Source organism: Anabrus simplex, chromosome 12 (assembly GCF_040414725.1).
Source record: "Anabrus simplex isolate iqAnaSimp1 chromosome 12, ASM4041472v1, whole genome shotgun sequence".
In the NCBI taxonomy this organism is placed as follows: Eukaryota; Metazoa; Arthropoda; class Insecta; order Orthoptera; family Tettigoniidae; genus Anabrus; species Anabrus simplex.
The window spans coordinates 70882237-70908430 of record NC_090276.1 but is presented as its reverse complement, the minus strand read 5'-3'; the positions used below and the strand labels follow the sequence as shown (position 1 = coordinate 70908430).

General features: G+C 41.2%; 1 protein-coding gene across 1 annotated transcript in view; it reads right to left on the bottom strand.

The window, feature by feature from the left end:
* The window catches only part of Pxn (Peroxidasin), a 296390-nt gene that overhangs the window by 143658 nt on the left and 126538 nt on the right, over positions 1-26194 (bottom strand). Inside the window, exon 3 of the mRNA XM_067156835.2 lies at positions 17279-17350. Within this exon, the coding sequence (XP_067012936.2) occupies positions 17279-17350 (72 nt within the window). The remainder of the gene's footprint in view (positions 1-17278; positions 17351-26194) is intronic.

Below are 26194 nucleotides of genomic sequence, written 5' to 3'. Positions count from 1 at the left end.
TAACATTTCTAAAAACGCTTCTGACTATATCTCATGTTCGCAACACATTTTGGCTGACTGCCAACATCAATTTTAGTGTCCGTACACACCCAATCCCCAAGCCGGAGAAACTGACCACTTAATTTTCAAATACCTGAGCCGACCTGGAATCGAACGCCGACCCCTGGGACGAAAGGCCGGCATTCTAATTATTTAGCCGTACAGCAGGAAAAGATATTCAATAATCTTCAGAAACTTTATGAACAGAATGTGGCACGTGATGGCACATGATTTTTTTTATCACAACTGTACTAACGCAATGAAACATTTCATCGTCATTTGTTTTCTGCTCCAACAATTAGGTGCATTGTTAATTAAACAATTCAACGCAAACCGCACAGCAGCCAGCCTTTACTCTATTTGCACCGCTTCACCGTGTGCTCTTGCCTGAGGTCATACGAAATAAAGGATGCATTTCCTTCACAAACTTCACAACTCGTTGAATTATCATTGTCCGTGAAGGTGTTCTGGTCATAACACACATTCCACGCGAAAGGCGGCAACACTTGTTACGTATCGATACTGCCATCGCTGTGGTACGAGAACTACATAGTGACAACTCACAGGTGCAAGCAGTTGTTAAGTTATGTCTTCGTTGCTGCGCGGACTGGTCTAGTGTGTTCGTCCAGCTATAGAAATGGAGGAAAATAAAGAAGGGCAGAGAAGTGTGGTTAATTTCCTGGTGCGCAGCGCTATGAAGACACTTTGCAAAAACTGTGACGCGCCATAAAGTCAGAATGGCGTGGAATGCTGTTGGACGGAGTCATCCTGTTGCATGATCATTTTCTCCGCCATATTTCCAATCTGGCGAAAGCTACACTTCAGCGATTTGGTTGGGAAACACTTCAACATCCTCCGTACAGCCCGGATCTGTCACCTTGTGATTTTCACTTTTTTTGGCGACCTGAAGAAAGAAATTCGTGGACGTCGGTTTCATTCGGGCGAGGAAGTGCAAGATTCGGCGCGATTGTGGATCCGTCAACGACCTACCTCTTTGTACAAAACTGGAATTCGTCTCGTCTTCCAGTGGGTAAATGCATTAACAATTCTGGTAATTACTTTTGAATAAAACCATTCCAGGGTCACATGGTAGCGGGTGTTCGCTTTTCATTTGACTGTCCTTTGCACATTCTTTTTAACTCATGATGGAGCAATTTCGAAAGCAAAGCAGAATTTTACCATTATTATTTTATTCCGAAGACATTACATGAAAATATGAACGAGTTCACTTTTCTATTATTGTCTGCGCTCCATTGAAAGGCAGCGAGTTTACATCCATGGATATTACAGTCTGGATATTGAATTCAGAAGGCCGTAGTCATAATGTCAGCTATTGCAACTTACGTTTAAGAGAGCGAGTGAAAACATCTGTGACGGGGTTCTAGAACATTTATCTCACAATACTCGCTGTGCTGATCACGGCTGACTGGGGGGGGGGGGGGGATGTCAGATCTGATATCGCCTTTATTGGTGGCGAGGTTAAGACACTGGCCCCTTCCTTACACAACTCACCACTATTACATCATTTGATTATACAGTACAACTAAAAAAATTAAGAAAATAATAATAATAATAATAATAATAATAATAATAATAATAATAATAATAATAATAATAATAATAATACAAACTGAGCAAGGGCTCTGCCGTTTGGATCACGAAGCTATAAGCTTATATTCGGGAGATAGTGTGTTTTCCGTTGTTTTCCATTTTCACTCCAAGCAAATGCTGGAGCTGTAACTTAATTAAGACCACGGTCGTTTTCTTTCCACTCCTAACCCTTTCCTATATATCGTCACCATAAGACCTATCTGTGTTAGTGCAATGTAAGACAGATTTGTAAATAAAAAAAATAATACAACACAGTCATCAAAGCGGAGGAACTTTATGAATCCGAAACCCTAATAACTGGCAGGTAACAAATAAAAACATCGAGAAAAAAGAGAGGAAAATTCTCAGAAAAATCTTAGGAACAAAATATGAAAATTTTATGAAAACAACAGGATATGGATCTAATCACAGGTACAATTAGATAAAAGGCGATTAAAATTCTACACACATACACAGAATAGAAAACAATAGACTAACAAAGAAACTTCTAAAGCTAGCACTATCCCTGAACAACCGCAACAATTGCTTAGTAGAACGAAGATCTACAAGAAGTTGGCATTACCGAAGGTATCGTTCAAGATAGAGAAAATTTTGTAAGCTTATTAAGCAATGATAAGTTTTTCATAGAATCCTAAAAGAAAATATTCAGGACGGACAGACGAACGCACAAAGGATCACAGTGAAAGAATGAAGAGCTATTTGGAAGAAAAGAAGAAACATTGTACTAAATAACATTAAATGCGCTCCTTAGTTGGGCAGAAATAATAATAATAATAATAATAATAATAATAATAATAATAATAATAATAATAATAATAATAATAATAATAATTAGATCGTTGAATTTTAGGCAGTAATAAATTAGAATGAGAACTAATTTGGCTAATGGGAAGCATGGTCCAGCTCGTTCTCCCTCAATGTAACGAGAGTAACATAAATTGTAGGCGTTCTGATAGACTACCCCTAGTGCTTATGCAAATTTCATAGCGTTATCGCTGTACGGGTTAGAGTATACTTCTTACTCGCTTCAGTAAGTTTGCATTCTAACCTAAACTGAGTTGCCAAAGGTCATTGGAAGGGGTGCCCCATTAGAAAATGTGCCGTATATGACCTCTGAGCGTTGCAGATAGTTGCGGCGGATGTGAGCAGTCTGTCACAGAGACCAGTGTCATGAAGATGGCAACACGTCGCGAGTTAACGTGGGATGATCATCGCGCACGGCGCATGGGTCATGGCATTGCGGAGATTACAAGCGAATTTCGGTTTCCGACGCCAACAGTGTCCAGGGTGGGTCTTCATCATCGCAGAGGGAATGTTACCACTCGCGTAAACTGCCGCACGGGAAGACTACAGGTGTTTAACGAACAGACATCACGTTGCCTCCGCAGAAGCATACTGGGCGCTCGACGGGCTACTGTGAGTCAGATCACTTCTCAGTTGAATGTTGAGAGTCAGGAACCCATTTCTACCTCGTCTCTAAGGAGACATAGGCTTCACTCATGTCCCTTTGCTGACATCTCAACACAAAGCTCCACAACGTGCATGGGCCCGCGAACATCTGCAATGGACCATGGAACAGCGACGGCGTGTCGTATGGTGCGATGATTCCCAGTTCCAGTTGTATCGAGCTGGTGGGCGCGTGAGAGTGTGGCGTATGCCTCATGAAGCTATGGATAACAAGGTTATATCCAGGCGGGAGGTGGCTCAGTTCTGGTCTGGGTGGCGTTCTCAAGGTTGCAATTAGGCCCCATTCTCCGGCCGCAGGGAGCGCTGACAGGTGCACTTTATGTGGACATTCTTTGAGACTATCTGCATCCCTTTCTGGTACCCTGATGGAGATGCCATGTTTCAACAGGATAATGCACCATGTCACCGCTTTGTGGTGGCAAGCAGGTGTTTGGAGGTGCACTCCAGTGAAGTTACGGCCATGGATTGGCCCACCAGATCTCCCGATCTTAATCCAGTCGATCGTTTATGAGATGTTGTCGATGCTGGTGTACTGTGTGTTCTATGAACCCCCGCACCAACTACACAAGGCCAGTTGTTGGTAACAGTACAAGGTGCATGGGTTCAGATCCCTCCAGAACGATTCCAACACCTTGTAGACTCGATGCATCGCCGCGTTGCTGCTGTTTTGAGGGCTCGCGGAGGAGCAGTTCGTGGATCAGCGGTAGAGTGTCAGCCTCCGGATCCCAAGATAGCGGGTTCAAACCCGGCAGAGGTAGTCGGATTTTTGAAGGGCGGAAAAAAGTCCATTCGACATGTCGGCATGTAAAAGATCTCTGGCGACACATTTGGTGTTTACCCGACAAAATTCATTAAAAATCTCAGCCATAGAGAGATTCGGTTTACTCGGTCTGCCATCTAGTGGTGGCCTAGAGTAAAACGGAACGTCGAAATTGACGAGCAGACAGCCAGATGGCGTCAAATTGAAATGTCTGCACACGGTAGCTGAGGCCATACGATTATTATTATTATTATTATTATTATTATTATTATTATTATTATTATTATTATTATTATTATTAACATCAAATTCAGTGTCATCCCATGACTTTTCGTTACTCAGTGTGTTGCCTAAAATTCCGGACTCTAATAATAACAGTATTAATTCTTTGAACACGTTGGTAACAGTAGTGAACGGTTCAGTAGTAACTTATCCTCGATCAATCTTTCGGTAATTTTTCATCTTCCTTTAGCCTCCATCGGGAGAGTTGGCCATACGGTTAGGGTCGCGCAGCTGTGAACTGTGGGTTCGAACTCCACTGTCGGCAGCCCTGTAGATGGCTTTCCGTGGTTTCCCATTTTCACACCAGGTAAATGTTGGCGCTGTACTTTAAATAACGCCACGGCCGCTTACTTCCAATTCCTAGAGGGCTTTCCTGTCCCATCGTCGCCATAAGACCTATCTGTGTCGGTGGTACGTAAAGCAAATAGCCTTTAGCCTCCGCATCAATTCGCATAGCCAGGGAACATTACTTGAACAGAGTGATCCATGTAAAGTGTGTGGTTTTAAAAATAACATATGTTCGCTCGTACTGCACGATTTATGTTTTAAATGACACTGCAACTATGCGAATTTAGTTTCATAAAGTATCGGTTGGTATTCATGGGCCTGAAAACTTCAGCTTTATTTATAGGTATTCCGCAACATCACGTTTTTACTTTAGAGCATCGGTCTACAAACTTTCTCCACACGAAGTACAGCAGAAGTCATTGTAGACTTCACTCCCGCTCGTGAACAAGAGTAATGGAGTCTACAATAGCAGAAAATTATGCGGACTGGATACGTATCTGTGATACTCCCATATCAGGTTCGGGAATGTGATAATTAAATTTTGCATCAACTGTTTGTTGTTTCTCCATTATTAGCTTTGCTCTCACTCCTACTAACGCTACACGGTTAATAAAGGAGACCATGAAAGACTCCCACACTGTTTTAAACTGGAGTTGTCGCGCAGTTAATTAAGTCACTTACTTTGCTGCATTTCTTGATATTTCAAGATTCTGAATTCTCACTAAACGTTGTGTTGGCCGGAAGAAAAAATTGTTACTATTGGGTAAATATATTGAGAATACTTTCACGGTTGTGAAATATTTTGAAGATCTGAGCCAATATCGTTGTAGACAGTCAAATGTTTAGTGCAATCCTTATTAATATAGAAATCTGAATGTATCTTTGTCTTTCTTTCATGTAAAAACTACTCCACCGATCGAGTTCAAATTTGGCAAGCTTATAGCTAATCATTTGGGTTGAAATACAAAATGCCTAAAATTACGCTCTGACTTAAGGGGGCGATGCAGCGAATGATAATGTGAAGCGATTCGGCGGTAAATGTATGCCTGGGAACCTTCAAAGTGATTACGTTGCCTAAATGGTTAGTCCTATTAAAACGGAGCTTACCAAGTTTATTTTGAACTCAATTTTTTACAGTTTAAGGTTAAGTACTCTCTGAATAGGTGTCATTCTTTCAGCCAACACATAGTAGAGCAGTTTCTACTTACATTTTGAATAATGTTTTATCAGGTATAAATTCGTCTGCTTGAAATAAAGTTCGATGAATTTTTTGTGAAACCTTTACAAAATCGTACTATCTGAAATTATTTGATTGTGCATTTTTTAATTTCAGAAGACTTGTAGTCCGACTTCTTGGCTGAACGGTCAGCGTTGAGGCCTTCGGTTCAAAGGATCCCGGGTTCGATTCCAGGCCGGATCGGGTATTTTAATCGCGTGTGTTTAATTCTGTGGCTTGGTTCTAAAAGGACCAATGTCACAAAACCTGTTTTTGAGCTATGATCATTTGAAGTTTTGCTTATAGTTTTCCAACTATTTTTTTTCAACAACTAACTTTAAATAACTTTGTACTTTCTTTGTGGAAGTCATCTGATTTAAGACTAATTTTTTCTATCGTATTCTTAAAAAAATGCCAGGTCTCTAATCTTTATTCAATCTAACATTATTGGCAAGGGCTTATTTAATTAAACGTTAAATGTTCGTTTAGTACTTAACAGAGACATTGGCCCTTTTAACATATTGTAAGTCAGGATAAAACGCGTTTGTATCAGTTAATATCTCAATTTCGATAAAAAATGACATTGGCCCTTTTAGAACCAAGCCACAGAATTCTTCTGGCAGCGGGTCTGGTTGTTTATGTTTGTTCCAATACTCTCCTCTACATCTTCAGACAAAACAATACAGTACTAACCACTACAGAAACACGCAAAAGTGCGTATATCCCTCTACATACGGTTAGCGTCAGGAAGGGCGTCGGGACGTAAAACAGGGCCAAATTCCCATGTGCGACAGAGTTTGCACCCGCGATCCGCAAGGCGTGGGACAACGGTAGAAAAATAATTGTACTTATTAGGAAAGCGTTTATGGCGAAAATGAACGTACCGATAAATAACAATCATAACGCATTTTTTAGAAAAATAGTAACCTAATTCATGTTTAGGTTTGGAGTACAGTATCATAATGTGAACTATTTCAAATCACGACGAAGACAGAGTGCGGGTCTTTAAAATACGAGTGGGGTTACGTCGTATTAAATGTACTAAAGCCGACAAAAGTCACTAATTTTGTAAGGGTTGTGAGAAGTTAAAGAACAATATTTTGATACACATAATTTAAAAAGGAAAAGTCAAAATTTTTTGGAAATCATCTGCGATTAACACTTTCGTGACTCCCATATAGGCTAAGCACAAAAATTTGGAAATTTTAGAAGAAGACAGCCAAGCGAAAAGCATCGAAGGCTAAAATAGGAATGGGATAAAATGTGCACTCCCAAATGAACACATCTGTTCTCAATATATAAGAATGGTTCACCGCACTTATTTAATTAATACTGATTGATTTATTGATCAGTAACTTGGTTACGTGATTGAATGCAGACTGCTAGATTGGGTAGATATTCTTCCATGAACAACGGACTCAAGTGGATGACTGATATAAGTAATCAGATTGAAACAATGGCGTTCATAGACGTGACAAAATCTTAGAAGTAAGGTCTTGTGAACATTTTTCGACAGACTATTCCATAATGAGAAAAATTCTATTTCTCAAAACAGACAATTAAACCTTCGAAAATTAAACTGAATGTCAAACAAAATTACAACATTAGATAATTGTTTTATTTATGTCTGGCTCACAAAACATGAACATTTTTCAGTGGAACTGCAAACTTCACCCACTCCATGTTTCATGGCAGGGTACCAGCAATACAATGCAACCCATCATTGTCAAATGTATGCGGGTGGAGTGTCCTTCAAACCGTTCACACAGTCCCTGCTTTTAGTCTGTCTCTCTCTTGTCGTGCATCATTTGTTAGTTCAATATTTCACTGTTCAGGGCCTTTTTCACCCGTAAATATAAGTTTACCCAAACTCTGTCATGTCAATTTAGAACACAAGAAAATGAGGATGTACCAGCGCCTTTGAACGTCTCGTTCTTTAAATTTTGACAGAGCGTTATTATACGAGAATACATGAAAATGTAAGAAAAGATCCCTTAGTGTTCACAGCAAATTCGAAATTGTGCTCATTCCACTGGTGTTGCCATCTTCAGGAAGTCGTTCCTTATTGTTCGCGTCTGCACCTTGACACTAGGGACTAGGAAGTGACGTATCGTGTAAATGAAAAACACGCAAATATGTGTGTTTCTCTTAGAGAACATCAAATGATCATAAATAAAAATACTATCTTCAGCTTGTCCCAGTTATTTCTGGGATTGCTGGAGCCACCCAGGCTAAAGTTTTTGGTTTTGGCCGGGAGTTTGAGACGGGATACTTTTCCTGACGTGACGTGATTCTACAGATGAAAATCTCGACCCAGAATTGACCGGGATTCGAACCTCAGCCTTCCGTATGGGAAGCCAGCAGCTAAGCCACTGAGATAATCACGTCCCCACAAAAGATCATAAATATATCTTTGAATGAAACTCAAACTGATAACTATGAATGTGTTTGCATCAAACGTATAGTTTTGGAGAGACATCCGTATTGAATCAGACAAGTGAGGGATTCAGTGCATCGAGAGGGGGAAACTAACTCACGGTCTACTACCACGAATGAAATAATTGGTTCTCTAGAGTATGTAGTCTCCTTGATAACATGTCTCTCCAGTCAGGGCCATCCATCAACACATCACAGCCTGCAAGATCACATCGACCATCTGTACTCCAACGCCTCTCTCTGATAATATGTTTCTCAGTCATGACCATCCATCAGTACTTCACATCACAGCCTGCAAGATCACATTGACCATCTGTACTCCAACGCCTCTCTCTGATAATGTGTCTCTGTCATAGCCATCCATCAATACTTCAGATCACCGCCTGCATGGTTGATAGGTAACATCGCGTCACAAATTTTGGATCGGGAATTTAATGACGAAAATTATCAGATAACTCCCAGCCATAAGACATATCTCACACGAAGTGCTACACTACATTTCAGTACCTCTAGACGCCGGCGTTACTGAATCGCCTGATGACGTCATAATCTTTTTGCTCTTTACAGTGAAATACTGAACACTACCGTCACACCTGTTCTTTATTTCGATTTAAAGACATCCATTATTTTGTAAGGATCGTCAGCTCAAGTACTGATCCAGAACTGCACGTCAGTGAGCTTTCCACCAAGGACAAATCATCGCTCTTAATTGGAATTTCAAATCCGAGTAAGAAAGTTTTCTCTGGCTATCATTACCTCTTCATTGCTCGTTAGTTAGTAATTCCCAGTAATTAATGTTTAACTTTTCGTCATTATCTTCATAAAAATGAGAGAAGATTATATTTAGATGCAATATGATGCTCCCTCACGGAGAAGTAGGGATGTTCGAAAAGGCACTGTGTTCCTTCCCTGGAAGTAAATAAGTATTGAAGAAATGCTTTATTTCGGATATCATTTTTATAACTGAAATAATTTTAATCAAACTTCGATTAACTTTTCGTCATTATCTTCATAAAAATCGGTGATAGGTTATATTCAAGTTTTGTCTATTTGTTTGTATCAAAACAGCTTAACAGAATTTCTCGAGTGGGCTCTAGGCTATATATCTGCGGAGAGAATAATCTGTTCGTATCACCATTTCGAACGCCTGGAAGGTATGCATGGCCACTCAACAGCGTGAACGGACGAGTTGCCGACTTAACTCCTTGTCATTCCAGGAGTAAGGGCACTGTAGAGCGGATTGTGGCCTCTCCAGTGTGAATATTCCTGCTGTAAGGACTACAATGCGAACGGACTTACATTCTCGCCAGATATTATCTGATCATTAAACAGTGGTGTAGCAATATTAAGGGGATGAACACAGAAAGTCACACATTCCTCTGTAGCAAAACAATTGTTACAAAATTGTACAAATAACCACAGTTATTACAGTTGTGACAAATATTCGATTTAGCTGCAATCAGCAATAGCACTACACTGACCATAGTTGGTTAAGATGTTCTTCATCTCCTCTGCTACAATTCGCTTCACTAGATGACATTACAGCTGAAGCAATGATAAAGATACGTTTTTTTGAACTGCACAAAAATTACCCTTCAAAGATGAGTACAATAGAGAGTGTGTTATCACCTTTTAATGCCTTAAAATATGGGGTCTAGTTTTCTAACTTTCATGTATGGTCTTAGTCTATTCAAATAATTGTTATTTTATGGAATAATGTTACACTTTGTTGACATTCTCAAAATCCCATTTTCATGTGCCATCTGACTGTGTACAGACCGGACATTGCCCACAGATTTTTTATTGTGTAATAGTATTAAAAATACTCTCCCAGAGGGCTGATTGAGCGTCACTCACTTCAGCGAAGAGAGATACATCTTTAAATACACCAATATTTCCGATGCAATTTCAGCCAATGAACGTATAGAAGACCTTACGTTCATATTAGGGAAACTGATAACTCAAAAATGAGGTATTTTTGGGCCCATCGTGATATGAATTTCCTACATATAAGTAATCTATTACTGAAACATTTCCCCGTACATATATAACATCCTGTAAATACGCTGCTTGTGCGGTTCTTGACACACACAAAGCAGAGTGGGTTGATCTCCACGGATATGCAAAACACAAGAAGGTAAATATATGTGACCAAGATTTTGGGACAAAGCATCGCCACCTCCAGATGTTATTTCAGTGTGATTAAATGTTAGAAATCAGAGCCAGAAGATGCTCCTTACTTTTAAAGCAATGCATTCCATTTCAGCAACAAAAAATCAAATTTAAACTTTAAATTATTTCTTGTGGACAGTTGTAACTCTTTAGGAAGAAATTATTCAGCTTGAATGTACATTTTATTTCTTTGAAATTAATCCAGCGATATATTAACACTTAATCCGAGCCCACCATTTTCCGACTGCAAACTTACAGCTACGAGACTATTACCACGGAGCTGTCTCACTCTGTGATTGAATGACTTGGTAACAACTGATACAGTCCACAGCTGTCAGGTGTTTTGGTATCTTTTGTTTTATTGAAAGGATATCCTTGCTTTGATTCCTTCCATGCGACTACCATAACTGGATTTCAAATAATCTTAAACTTTATTAGTGATTTGATCAAGGTGAGATGTGCTCCTTTCTCTATTGCATTGTCATTACACATACGTAAACTAAAGAGCATAATTTGAAGACAATTCTGTCTTTGAACACTTTTTACTGATTCTTCAGAATATTACAAAACAACTTTAAAAATATTCCTCACAATCCTTGAAAACAATATTTAAAAAGTAATTGACACAAAATAGCTCACATTAATCTATGGAACATCGACAATCACTGCTAAAAATACAAGAAATAATGATGAGAATCATTTTACATGACAAAATATTTTGTAGACGGTTCTGGAAGGAGAAATACACTGCATTATTAGTTATGTTCATTATCGATTTAGCAACAGTTTTTCATTTCTAAAGTAATACATGAGATATATCGACCCAACAGTAACGGCGCAGTAGTTAGTAGAGGCAGTGTTCGACATTGCTGTTGGAATAAAGCCAGTGTTATTCTCACTAGGACATGAATTCTCTACCAGTGACATGCAATAATGATAATATAATCGTAAATCGTTTACGATCCGTACCATAAACATGAAAAACAAAGGATGGCTTCCAACTTGAACACTCGTATTGATATTGGCAGAAGTAGCTAGTTTATCACGGAACGGAAACAAAGGAGAGCTTTATACTAACAGATGGATGATGGTATGAAATTTGAATTATATTACCATTAACAAAAGCTTTTAATTTTTTGATTGATAATGCCTGGACATTTATTATATTACCAGTTTTCATACAAGAATTATCATTGTTAATTTGAAATTTTCCATATAGTCAAATAAGAAAAAAATATTTTGTGGACACACTTCGAACTGTGCAAAGTACTTTCTTTATTATTACACCGGTCACTGTTAAGTGTTTCTATCTGAAGAAAGCTTAGTGATACTTATTAGCATGGTATTGAAACTGGGAACCTCTGTGGCTCAGGAAACAGCGTGCCGGACTATCACCGCTGGGTTCCGTGGTTCAAATACCGGTGAGAATTGAGCTGGACAAAGTGGAGGTGGGACAGGTTTTTCTCTGGGTACTTCGGTTTTCTCTGTCAACTTCAAATCCAGCAACTCTCTGCAACATCATTTCATTTCATCATTGTCCCAGAGGAGTGCGACAGACTTCGGCAGCCGGCATAGTTCCTATCCTCGCAGCTAGATTGGGCGCTACATTAGTTAAATACATGAGTCTGCCGAATGCTTGGAAACAGGCTATGGATGCTCATTCACGATGTTGAAACTCGTGAGAATCAAATTATTGTACGTAGGATTTGTAACAAATTGTCTCATATTAGACAGTTTATGACTGCATATTTGGAATCACCTACTTCGAATTCTATAAAATCAGTCAGAAAATTCAATTAAGCAGAAACGTGTAATGATAGAACGTAAAAGGTAATCCCAGTAGACGATAAACCCTAAACACTGTCAGAGATGTTTCTATGAAGAATTGAATACTGTTCTTTAAAAGATAGGATCTAGACGAGTTGAAAGAAAAGAGTGTGAGGGATTGTTTCAAGGAACATGTTGCACAAGGGCTAAATGAAAAGGCTGAAGGAAACGCAATAGAGGAAGAGTGGATAGCCATGAAAAATGAAGTCAGCAGGGCTGCTGAAGAAATGTTAGTATGGAAGAAAAGATCAACTAAGAAACAGTGGATTACTCAGGAAATACTAGACCTGATTGATGAACGACGAAAATACAAGAATGCTAGAAATGAAGAGGGCAGAAAAGAAAACAGGCGATTAAAGAATCAAGTGGATAGAAAGTGCAAGATAGCTAAGGAAGAATGGCTGAAGGAGAAGTGCAAGGATGTCGAAGGTTGTATGGTCCTAGGAAAGGTAGATGCTGCATTCAGGAAAATCAAAGAAACCTTTGGAGAAAGGAAATCTAGGTGTATGAATATTAAGAGCTCAGATGGAAAGCCACTTCTAGGGAAAGAAGACAAAGCAGAAAGATGGCAGGAACATATCCAACTGTTGTATCAGGGTAAAGATGTAGATAATTTGGTTCTGGAACGTGAAGAGGCTGTTGATGCTGATGAAATGGGAGACCCAATTTTGAGGTCAGAGTTTGACAGAGCTGTGAGTGACCTCTATAGGAACAAGGCACCTGGAATAGATGACATTCCCTCTGAATTACTGACTGCCTTGGGAGAAACCAGCATGGCGAGGTTATTCCATTTAGTGTGTAAGATGTAGAAGACAGGAAAAGTCCCGTCCGATTTTCGCCAGAATGTTGTTATACCTATTCCCAAGAAACCCGCTGCTGACAGGTGTGAAAACTACCGCACAATTAGTTTAGTATCTCATGCCTGCAAACTTTTAACACGTATTATTTACAGAAGAATGGAAAAACAAGTTGAAGCTGAGTTGGGAGAAGATCAATTTGACTTCAGAAGAAATGTAGGAACACGTGAAGCAATCCTGACTTTACGTCTGATCTTAGAGGATCGAATCAAGAAGGACAAGCCCACGTACATAGCATTCGTAGATATAGAAAAGGCATTCGATAATGTTGACTGGACCAAGCTATTTAAGATTCTGAAGATGATTGGGATCAGATACCGAGAACGAAGAATTATCTACAATCTGTATAAAAATCAGTCTGCAGTGATAAGAATCGAGGGCTTTGAAAAAGAAGCACCAATCCGGAAAGGAGCGAGGAAAGGCTGCAGTTTGTCCCCCCTCTTTTTCAATGTTTACATAGAACAGGCAGTAAAGGAAATCAAAGAAGAATTTGGAAAGGGAATCACAATCCAAGGAGAGGAAATCAAACCCTTGAGATTTGCCGATGATATTGTTATTTTATCTGAGACTGCAGAGGATCTCGAGAAGCTGCTGAATGGTATGGATGAAGTTTTGGGTAAGGAGTACAAGATGAAAATATATAAGTCCAAAATGAAAGTAATGGAGTGCAGTCGAACGAAGGCAGGTGATGCAGGAGATATTAGATTAGGAAATGAAGTCTTAAAGGAAGTGGATTAATACTGTTACTTGGGTAGTAAAATAACTAACGATGGCAGAAGTAAGGAGGACATAAGATACAGACTAGCAAACGAAAGGAAAAGCTTTCTTGCGAAAAGAAATTTGCTCACTTCAAACATTGATAAAGGAATTAGAAAGATGTTTTTGAAGGCTTTCGTGTGGAGCGTGGCATTGTATTGATGTGAAACATGGACGATAACTAGCTCAGAAAGAAAGAGAATAGAAGCTTTTGAAATGTGGTGTTACAGAAGAATGATGAAGGTGAGATGGATAGATCGAATCACGAATGCAGAGATACTGAATCGAATTGGTGAGAAGGGATCGATTTAGTTAAATTTGACGAGAAGAAGAGATAGAATGATAGGCCACATCTTAAGACACCCAGGACTTGCTCAGTTGGTTTTTGAAGAAAGTGTAGGTGATAAGAACGGTAAGGGTAGACCAAGGTATGAATATGACAAACAGATTAGAGCAGATGTAGGATGCAATAGTTTCGTAGAAATGAAAAGGTTAGCACAGGATAGGGTGGCATGGAAACTGCATCAAACCAGTCTATGGACTGATGACTCAAACAACACATGAAGGGCGTGATGGTCGAGTGACATTGCTACTAGGCTGTCACTGAGATGGCCGCGCTTTGAATCCAGGCTAATGCAAATGGGACTTTTGAAGTCAAAACTGACGTCCATATGATTCGGAATTCACATAAAACGGCACATCCAGCGGCCATGATCGCTATATGAAGTCAACTAAACATGCCAGCTAGCATTTATTGCTTTGGTTCCTCTTCCTGCGAAAGTTTAGCCCTTATGAGCAGGATTAAATGTTTCTCCATTCGAAGGTATGACGCTATGTTTTCGTTTCTACCCTTGTCTTAAACAAAACTTCGTCTTATTGTTTAGACAAGCATCTTCAAGACAAATATACCCAATGAACTGACATCTGAAGGACTCGGCATTGAGTATTACATCGAACAATCTGGCCACTGTGGACAGTATCGTAACAATAGCCCTCAAAGAATTAAGCATTAGGAGGATATTTTTTCTATTTTCACTATATTCATCGTTCTCGAGCCTTCGCTATATATATCTACGAAAATTTACTTGAAACTAAGGGAACAATCACTTAAATTCTTCCCCGCTGTGGGGATACTTCCTACAGAACCTTAGTGAAGGATGTATGATGGAATCTGTGAGATTAACCTTTAAAAAACAACATGAAACTTAAAATATACACTGACTTAGCAAATGTCATGGGATAGCATGTGGGGCCTCCTCTGGCCCCGCGAACTGCAGCGAGACGCCGTTGAAGTGAATCGACAAGGCCCTGGTAGTCCTCTGGACGCAGCTGACACCAAATCGTTTGCAGAGCGGCCGCCAGTAGAGTCTGTTCGTGGGTGCAGGTTCCATGGCATGGAGCCTGCGTTCCAGGACATCCCAGATATGCTCGATAGGGTTCATATCGGGGCTCCTGGGTGGCCATGGCAGTCGTTGGACCTCCGCTGCATGTTCCTGGAACCATTCCCGGACGACGTGGGAGCGATGTAGCGGCGCGTTATCATCTTGAAACACCGCAGAACCGTCTGAGCGCTGGAAGGACAAAAAATGGGTGGATATAGTCTCTGAGCAGCTCAGCATACCGCGTACCATTCAAAGTCTCTTTCAGAACAACTAGAGGGCCCATTCCATACCAGGAAAATGCACCCCAGACCCTAACAGAGATACCAGCGCCCTGGACCACACCTTCGCGGCAGGCGGGATCCATCGCTTCATGTGGTCTGCGCCATACACGGTGCCTCCCATCGGCATGGTGCAATTGAAATTGTGATTCGTCCGACCATATCCAGTGTCCATCCCTAGTGACTGGCGACAAATGCGCGTCGTTGTGCCCGATGACGTTGGGTTAACAGTGGCACCCGTGTGTGGTGCCGGCTCCCGTACCCCATAGAACTCATGTTCCTACGGATTGTCCACTGGGAGACATGCCTAGCATGGCCTGTGTTGAATTGAGCCGTGATTTCTTGCGCGGTTGCCCGTCTGTCACTATTGGCAATCCGTCTCAGATGTCGCCGGTCACGGTCATCGAGGGTGCTGGACGGCCGGTTGTTCGTCTGTTGTGGACGGTGACACCTACATTCAACCATTCACGATACACCCTGGACACGGTTGATCGTATGCAGCCGAATTCCCGCACCACTTCCGAAATCGCACTTCCCATCCGGCGGGCACCGACCACCATACCCCGTTCGAACGATGTCAGCTCACGACGACGTTCCATGTTACACCTGGCACATGCACAGCCACTGCTCACGAGGTCTCCTATACAACCGCTGCTGGCACAGGGGTCGTGGGGTGCGCAGACAACACACCTGCGCATCAGTGCTCCGCTATCCCATGACATTTGCTCAGTCAGTGTACATTGCTGTATATAATCACGGGGCTTCTGTCTGTAAAAGAATGCACAAGGATGTACGCTGAAGTATCTGAAATATACTATAGGAAGAGTTTGTTGAAACCATAGATATACTATATTTGATGAATACGTTCATACTTTGCGATACAATATTATACAATATGTTATAATACGATACAATATGACTGAAATTGGCAACTATTTACTATTGCTTATTGCAATATATATAATTTTTTTGAAAACTGTCTAAAGAATGTTTAAAGACAGCTTTCGTTAACGGCAAAGTAAATGCATTTTAGAATTCCTGATCCGATATGCAAGGCTTCCTACACGTAGGAGTGTGGGTCCAGTATGCCTTACGGAGCTTCTTTGAAACAATAATAAAATTCAAATTTCTGAATGAACTATGAAGAATATTCCGCAGAAAATACTGTAAGTTCAGTCATGGGTAGAATTCATGTTCTAGTGCATACAAATGTACACATAAACATAAAGCAAGATGCACCCTGTGAAGAAGAAGCAGTGATGAATACATCTCGAAGGTATGTCACATAAATAAGCCATTGATTAAGGTGGACTGCATCACGAATACACCGATGATACCAACAGTTGGTTAATGAGTAAGAGGTAGATGAAGGGAACAAACGGTAACGGAGTTTCAAAATAATTTATGCAAGACTAATATACATATTAAGTCTGTAATAGAGAGTAATTTGAATGTCAGAAACCACTGGCATTCTCAGTAATTTTCGTGACGAATTTGTAATTATATTACTTAACAATTTTTCTTTTTACTTACAGGAATTATTAAGTTTCTCAGTACTAATTAGAAATGATTACGTTTCATTAGGCTAACAACACATACACAGCTGTTCTTGTACATTTAGTATTGTGTCAGTTATTAAAGGTGAAAAATTCAAGTGTGTTACGTCTGAACGTGAAAACATTGACATTCTTGTTCCTTCTGTGTACCCTTCATAAGCACTAAAAGCGACATGTTCCTAGAGGAAACATTTACATCATTTAGCATGTGTGTCTTCAGCATTTCAATGTTATCCCCTCACAAACTTATTTTCATTTCTTAAGTCCGCTTATGACGTCATGGGCAGTCCACCTCTAGACACAGTAAATGATTAAAGCTACTGAAAGCCGAAGCGGATAAAGCGTACTTACAGTTGCTCCAGTTTTGGAAGGCCTTGGAACACCTTGCTTTCAATCTCTCGCATCCTGTTCTTGTACAGGTACCTGGCGGGACAAATGCATCAGTTAGCCATGCAAGCGCACAGACCAGGAAAGAGTAAGCAATTAAAATAGATCAGATTTAGCTTTGACAAGAGGAAGAGGCATAAAGCGAAACACAAACACATTACTGTACTCCGGTACAATAATCTGTCTCTTATTCAGCAATATTTTATAAGTTTCACAAAGATTTCACACTGAAAAGGAAGGGAGGAGTCCACTGTTAAGTTTGGGAAGAATGTTAGATTCCACACGGGTTTCGGGAGATACATTCTTGTGTTTGAAACCACATTTCAGCCAGTGTTGAGTAAATTTAATATATGCGTAAACATTCAGCAACAAATGTATCAATTAACAAGTACTAAATTGAGATCCGCAATAACCAATGTCAAAAATGGGTTTTATTGCGGAAATGACACATTAATTATTGTTAAGAAACTCAATTATAAGCGACGTTCTTTCATTTTATTCGAAATCTCTTGTCACATTTTTCGTGTTTGTTTATGAATAGAACCTGGAGTGTTATGCAGTAACAGACTAGAATGGTTTTTAGTTTGGAAATGTTGCCTACCCCGTTATTCCATTATGTAGTGAGTGTAACATCAATTCTAGGCGTTTTGATCGACCGTACCCCGGTTGTTTATGCAAAACTCATAGCATGACCGTTAGGTCGTGCAGTATAGGCTATAGTTGTTATTTGTTTTGGTAAGTTTGCATTCTAATCAATTACTGCCTAAAAATCCAGCTATATTTATGATTTTTTACTGATTAGTAGTAAACAACTGAATAATTACTGAAGATGTAATAATAATTATTATAATATCATCTCTACATATAAAACAGAATGTCGGCCTGTCCAGCCGTTCCTTATACAAATCAATACCGTTCCACCAATCTGAACCAAATTTTATATACTTACCTTTTAGGACCCTGTTAGTAATACTATCTACAAGAAATTTTAACGGTCCTCTCCATTCTCTAGATTTAGGCCCTTTGGCACATTGAAATAGGTTAATATAGGCTAAATATCGAATTTGTCATACAAGGACGAGACAAGCTCATTTTAAGCCTCACGACGCGAAGAACAAAACTCGATAACGCCCCAAAAAACCATGTTTTAAGGGCCTAAAACCAACTATTATGGAGATATTGGAATCACACTACCCCACTCTAGTAATCGGATGAAGAAATGACCAGCCGTAACCATAGCAACGTTAGCTCAAGGATTCTACTGTAGAATACAGGTCTGGTGTTCGAAGTAAATGTCTGAAAAAAAGCACTGTGGAGGTAAGCCACCCCTAGGAGTCAAGAGGGGAGAGGGTGGCATATAAAATAATCGAAATAGTGTTGAATCCATAGGTTTCGGGGTACTTGAGGGGCTTAGAAGGGATGAAAAAGAAAACCGAGATTACGGATGAATGTGTGGATGTTCCAGCGTTGCTCTCAACCAAATATAGAGCACGTATGGTTTTCTATCTGAGAAAACAATGACTTGAGGAGGAAGGACTCCCCTAAAACCGTGACAGTCTGGATGCCGTTTAAGTCTTTCTTCATGCCCAGTCAGAACTGAGGTTGGGAAGGGGTGGAAAAGAATGTGCAAAATGGCCGGGAAACAAACTAATATATACATTAAACTTGAAATTAAACACACACACACACACACAAAAAGGAAATACACAGTAAAAAAATTAGTGGAACATGTCTTTCAACGTATGCCATGCTCCATAAAACAATACCTCACATCCAGGTATATTACCAACTAAACCTTTATTCTTTACCGTTGAAGTATACAAAAGAACATCGATGGATTCACGTTTATTTTCACAACACAAACGGAAATGTCCAAATAGGGGCGAAAACAAAGTGATCACAGTCCTCCAGGGTGGATTTTTATCACAGTTGGAGAGCTTCAGTATGGTGTATGTCCTCCACGAACATTTATCACTGCTTGGCAGTCACGTTGCGCTATCAGGTCCCATTCTTCAATGAGAGCCTGTTCGACGTCTTGAAGAGAGTGTGGTGGAACCGGACGCCCAGGAACACTTCTGTGAAGCCTATCCCACACGTGCTTGATGGGATTAAGGTCGGGAGTCAAAGTTGGCCATTCCATCTCTTGAAAAGACAGCTCTGGTAATGTGCGCTACATGAGCCCTGGCATTGCCGTGCATGAGTACGAATTCAGGACCAACACTGTATGCAGCAACCAACACATGCTGTAGCAGTATCTGCTCGATGTACCCCGCAGCGGTAGGATTATCACGGACGACGACAAGAACTGTACGGCCATCAATACTGATGCCACCCCACATCATCACAGAACCTGGACAAAATTTGGCATGTACTGCTCACCACGGCGTCTCCACACACGTTGAAGTCCATCACGTTGTGTCAGGAGAAATCTGGACTCATCTGTGAACAACACAGGTCTCCATTGGCGAAGTTGCCAGTTGTCGTGGGTACGGCAAACAGAAGGTGAGCTGCGCGATGTTGCTGCGTTAAACGGGGCACTCGAACAGGACGTCTGGGTCATAAGGACACTTCTCGTAACCTGTTCCTTACTGTCTAGTCAGATATCATGACTCCCGTGATCTTCCTCAGGCAGTTGCTGTACGATGCCGCAACGCACATATGGTCAGATATCGGTCATCCTGTGGGGTTGTCATGCGTCCAAGACCTTGTCCAACCCTCCTTGTGAACTGACCTGTCTCATTGTAGCTATTCCACAAGCGGTGAATAACTGACAGAGAGACATTGATAACGTAAATCTGAAGTACAACAACTCAGTAGTAAGACTCTCTGTACTCTACGCCTCTGATGAATCGAAAGGGCCCACTCAGGAAACTAGAACCTAAAGAGAGGAAGATCTTGTGGAGCATACTAGGACCCATAAGAGAGGAGGATGGCACCTACAGGATCAGGCTCAACAACGAACTCTACCAACATGAGGAAGACATAGTCACTTTTATGAGCATAAGGCGACTGAAGTTCTACAGGCACATGACCTGCCTGAAACCCTGCAGGCTCACCAACAGTATCGTCACAATGACAAGTAGAAAAAAGACTTCCTAGACCAAGGGATCACCTCTGTATAATCAGACCTAGAAGAACTGCATATCCTACTGCAGACCCCAGAGAATCGATCTCAGTACAGTCAGGCCATCCTACAAGGAGCCTTCGTGTCTCTCACAAGCAAACAGAGTACAAGGACCACCAGACATTAGTGGACGGATGGAAGGAAGCAGGCACACAGCCAGAAAATGAAATCGTAGTGGGACAAGAAAAAGCAGAAGACCGTAGGTAAGAACTAAGACGAGCCCCGTGGTCCCTAGTAGGCCAAAACGAACCGAAAATAATGATAATGTCATTAAATAATTTAAATTCTATTGGCATTTATTTAGAATGAATGAGAAGAGAATAACGAAAAGGATTTTTACAATACTAGACAGCAGACCTAAAATGTCCGACAAATGGTTCAGGGAGGTGAGAAAGGATATCAGACTGAACAAAGTTTAAGTCAGTGATCTACAAATTCCAGGAATTGCTTGACGAACCAAAACTTAACCGTGGGTGGACGGAAGGAAGAAGACAGGCTGCCAGAGAAAGCTTGCTAAAGTTTTGGGCTGTGAAGAAGGCTTCCAGAAACATATAACTGTTACCTAACGTGGTCTCTAACGGCCGTAAACGAATATACAGGGTGAAGCGAAATTCGCGCACTCGGGCGTCGCAGCGCGACTCCTCACATGCCAGCAATAAAAAATGTCTCTCACAAACGTTCGTCCTGCGAGTATTTTCGGGAGGAAAAGGTCGTTGAAGAGTGGCAATCTGGCAACACTGTAACCACTTGTGGGGTAACTACCTCTTTCAGCACACATTAGTCGTGCTGTACAGTTGGAGCAATGGATAGAGTTTTGGGTTAACATGCACTAGGTCGAGGGGTCGATCCTGGGTTGAGGCGTACGTTTTTTATTTCGTAAATGTAGTCCAGGTGGTATAGTATCTGGCATCTTAATCGTCAACAGCGATTGCAGCGGGTTCTTTAGAAATGGACGAACATTCGTTTTCATTGGTCAGCTTTGAAAGACGCCCTTTCCACGTCATGTGCGTGAATTTATTCGCACCATTTCATCTACTAGATGCGTTACAACGTGTTCAGCGTTACTAAATTTTGTAAATGTAGGATACATGTGACGTAAGAAACGGTGTCTTACTGTATTACAGTATGTAATGTCCGATGGAAATTAGAAAAAAACCCTCAACCCAGGATCGAACCCTCGACCTCCTACATGCTAACCCAAAACTCTATCCACTGCACAGCACGACTAATACGTGCTGACAAAGGTATTGCAGCGATTACCCTACATGTGGGTACAGTGTTGCCAGATTGCCACTCTTAAACGACCTTTTCTTCCCAGATATACTCGCAGGACGAACTTTTGTGAGAGACATTTTTTTATTGCTGGCATGTGAGAAGTTGCGTTGCGACGCCCGAGTGCGCGAATTTCGCTTCACCCTGTATATGTATAACTGTTGGATTTAGGATACAAGGTATAGAGCCAGACTGTGGGCAATTAAAATAAAATGTCTATAGATATAAGATGAATTTGCCACTGTATTCCGCATATCAGAAGGTAAAAGAGTTTCCTGTTGGAACAGCCCTGTTTATTCTACAAGTCACTTCACCTCCTTGAGGTCAACGGTAGCGAAAAACAAGAAGCCAGGGAGTTGAGCGGTAAATAAACAAGAGAAGCTCACAAACATGCTAGGAAATTCAGGCACAGCTGGTAGCTAACTAAAAGGAAGTTATCTGGAGAAAAATCTCTCTCTCGTATAAAAGGTCTGCCCCGCATCTCTTTATGGCAGAAGACGGCTGAATTAGTTCAAAAACCCCATTTTACGATCCCACGAAGCAGCAGCAGTAGGAGAAACATTTGAACATGATATCTTCTCTTCTTGCTCGATTTAACTTCACTGGCGGAATTAAAAAGAAGGCCGACTACTTAAAAATGAGTATGAAGAATAACCTTCCTTACACGTAATTCAACCATGACGAGGTTATCGTACCCTAGCAGTAAGAGAAGTCCTTAAATAAATTGATAGAATTCAGAAGCCGCCCACGAGCGGTTAGGAAACAATCTTTTGAAATATCTGTGTGGATGCGGGTCATGACTCGACTAAGAGATTAAATCATTTCTTTTCAAGCCAAAGGAGATTGCTCAAGCGATTCATCAAATCAAAGAGCACCCACTCAGCAGTTCTTCTTCTTCTTCTTCTTTAATGGTTTCATATATATATATATATATATACACACACACACACCGAGGAGGCCATGTATTGATGTTTTCTGACTTGAAGCACGAGGTCTTGGACAACGTCCGCTGCCATGGAAGTGAATAAGAGACACGGAACTAAATTTTCTTCATTCAGAGAGGATGTTTACACGAAAGTTCACCACGTTGGAGTGGTGAAGGTTGGAAATGAGTGGTAGAATTCTAAATCCCAACAACAGATATGGATAATAACAAATAAAAGAGCAGCTTTTTCATCTTGAAAATTATATACTGATAAAAATATTAATCGACCCAACTGAGCAAGTTAGTACGGGTCATATAGCTGTGAGTTTGTATTCGGGAGATGGTGACTTCGAGCCACGCTATCGACAGGCCTGTTTTCACAGCAGGAAAATTATAGTTCATTATTTTAATTAAGACCAGTGCTGCTTCCTTCATAGTCCTATTCCTTTGCTATCCTATCGTCACTAAGAGACTCGTCTAAGCAGGTGCGACAATACAATACAATACAATACAACACAATACAATACAATGGATTTATTTTGTCTGGCAATATTAAGGCCATTAGGCCCTCTCTTCCATCTAACAGAAAATACAGTACCGGGCGAGTTGGCCGTGCGCGTAGACGTGCGCGGCTGTGAGCTTGCATCCGGGAGATCGTGGTTTCGAGCCCCACTGTCGGCAGCCCTGAAGATGGTTTTCCGTGGTTTCCCATTTTCACAACAGGCAAATGCTGGGGCTGTACCTTAATTAAGGCCACGACCGCTTCCTTCCAACTCCTCGGCCTTTCCTATCCCATCGTCGCCATAAGACCTATCTGTGTCGGTGCGACGTAAAGCCATTAGCAAAAAAGAATACAGTATCGAGATGTATAAAATTAAAATAAATACACTTAAAATTGAAACATATTGAACTACTAAACAATACAATATTATGGTAAAAATAAAAAAAAATAGGAAAAGGGAGAACGATGATGCTGGTGATTATTTACACAATTATGACATGATTAGCTAATTTCTATTAACCTTGGTAATAGCAGGGAGATTATATAAAGTCTATAGTTTGAGGAAGGCTAAATCTACAATATTTCCATAATATACGAATAACAATATATCACTTAGTAGGTAGCGGTGACAAAGTTCCCTAAAACTAGCGGGTGAGGCTCCTCGGACAGAGACGGGTAGTGCCTTCCATTGTCGTGCCGAAGAAATAACAACTGAGTTTGTGTATCGTGTGGTGCGGTGAGGTGGAATTGATAGGAGTGTATCAGATTTTGAACGTGTTCCGAAGCTGTGATTGGATGAGAGGTGGTGAAATTGACTGTACAAATAGGGAGGTGAGCATGGGGAGAGTATTCGATGAAGAAGGCATAAAACATGAAGATTAGGGCGGTGTTTGAGTTTCAGCGAGTCGAGTTCATCGTAGACAGGTGTAGGCCGCCAGAAAAGAAATATGGACCCATCATACCGGGTGGGAAAATAAGACTGATGTGGAAGTGAGTCTTGTTAATGAACAGGAGAACTACCCATCACAGGAAGTACTGGAAACCGTGATTTTGATGCATCAATCGGTTGCTGTCACATGTCCGCGCATCTCCTCAGTACGTCGCTGTGTCATTACGTGTCAGTGAGTGAAAGGAGGTGACGTATTGAGTGACCACTTGATTCGTGCCCACGATGAAACAGCCCGTGTTCACTGTCGAGTGTTATGTGAAGCACGATTTGTGGAAAACCTGTGCGAAACTGTTTGCGCAAGAGTTTAAGACTGGAAGTATTTTGGTAAACTGGGCGTAACGAATAAAAACCGTTCCAACACCAGAAAACATTGCTCGAGTGAAGGAAAGTCTGAAACGAGGTCCGACGAAATCTCAACGCCGTTTATCGGTCGCGTCCTCGTGTCGAAAAGGACCTGCGTCTGTATCCTGGTCATGGCCATACATCAACGGCTGCTAAATTCAGATCGTGATCAGCCGTAAGACAAAGCCTGCACGGTTGCTAGGTAACATTGTCTGACCATCCATACATAGCTTACATCACAGCCTGCACGGTTGCTAGGTGACATTGTCTGACCATCCATCCATGACTTACACCACAGCCTGCACGGTTGCTAGGTGCCATTGTCTGACCATCCATCCATGCCTTACATCAGAGTCTGCACGGTTGCTAGGTAACTTTGTCTGACCATCCATCCGTAGCTTACATCACAGCCTGCACGGTTGCTAGGTGACATTGTCTGACCATCCATACATAGCTTACGTCACAGCCTGCACGGTTGCTAGGTAACATTGTCTGACCATCCATCCGTAGCTTACATCACTGCCTGCACGGTTGTTAGGTAACATTGTCTAACCATCCATCCATACCTTACATCACAGCCTGCACGGTTGCTAGGTAACATTGTCTGACCATCCATCCGTAGCAAACATCACAGCCTGCACCGGTCGAGTTGGCCGTGCGCGTAGAGGCGCGCGGCTGTGAGCTTGCATCCGGGAGGTAGTAGGTTCGAATCCCGCTATCGACAGCCCTGAAGATGGTTTTCCGTGGTTTCCCATTTTCACACCAGGCAAATGCTGGGGCTGTACCTTAATTAAGGCCATGGCCGCTTCCTTCCAACTCCTAGGCCGTTCCTATCCCGTCGTCGCCATAAGACCTATCTGTGTCGGTGCGACGTATAGCCCCTAGCATCACAGCCTGCACGGTTGCTAGATAACATTGTCTGACCATCCATCCGTAGCTTACATCACAGCCTGCACGGTTGCTAGATAACATTGTCTGACCATCCATCCATAGCTTACATCACAGCCTGCACGATTGCTAGGTAACATTGTCTGACCATCCATCCACACCTTACATCACAGTCTGCACGGTTGCTAGGTAACATTGTCTAACCATCCATCCACACCTTACATCACAGTCTGCACGGTTGCTAGGTAAGGAAAATTGCTCCACATTCTCTGCATTTATTAAGATAAGTCTAGGCACGCATTTAATATGTGTTTGCGAACTTTCATTCAAATTTCTTGAATATTTTAAACACGTCAACACGACCTGATTGTCTCTGGCTTTTCGTTGCCCGAAGAGCACAGAACGCTTGCACACAGTGGCAAGATTTGCGAACTCTAAATACCAACATATTCGCTGGCAGGACAATGAAGTGTCCAAGTGAAGACGCTGTCTGATGTACGAGCAAGTCACAAAGAGATTCAGAAAGTTCTTAATATTCTCCAGTAATCTAAATTGCAGCCAAAGAGCGTTTCCAGATAAGATTCGTTATTCATAAGCTCTAAAGAGAAGACGTAGTAGGCGGCTCTGTGTTTTGAAGAACGCTGCGGTATTCAGCAGCGGATTCTACATTCCAGAACTTTTGTGCGGGAGGGAATGAATATTCAAGTTCTACTTCCAATTTCTTCGTTGGAGTTCTAATGTCAACAAAAGGAACAGCATCCGAAATCTCTTTTAATGTATATTTGCATTCACATTGAGTTAGTTCATCTGAAGTTCATTTAGAAGGCTTTGTTGACACGGATCCCACTTCGCAGTCGCCAGGTTCCAGGAGACTTTGG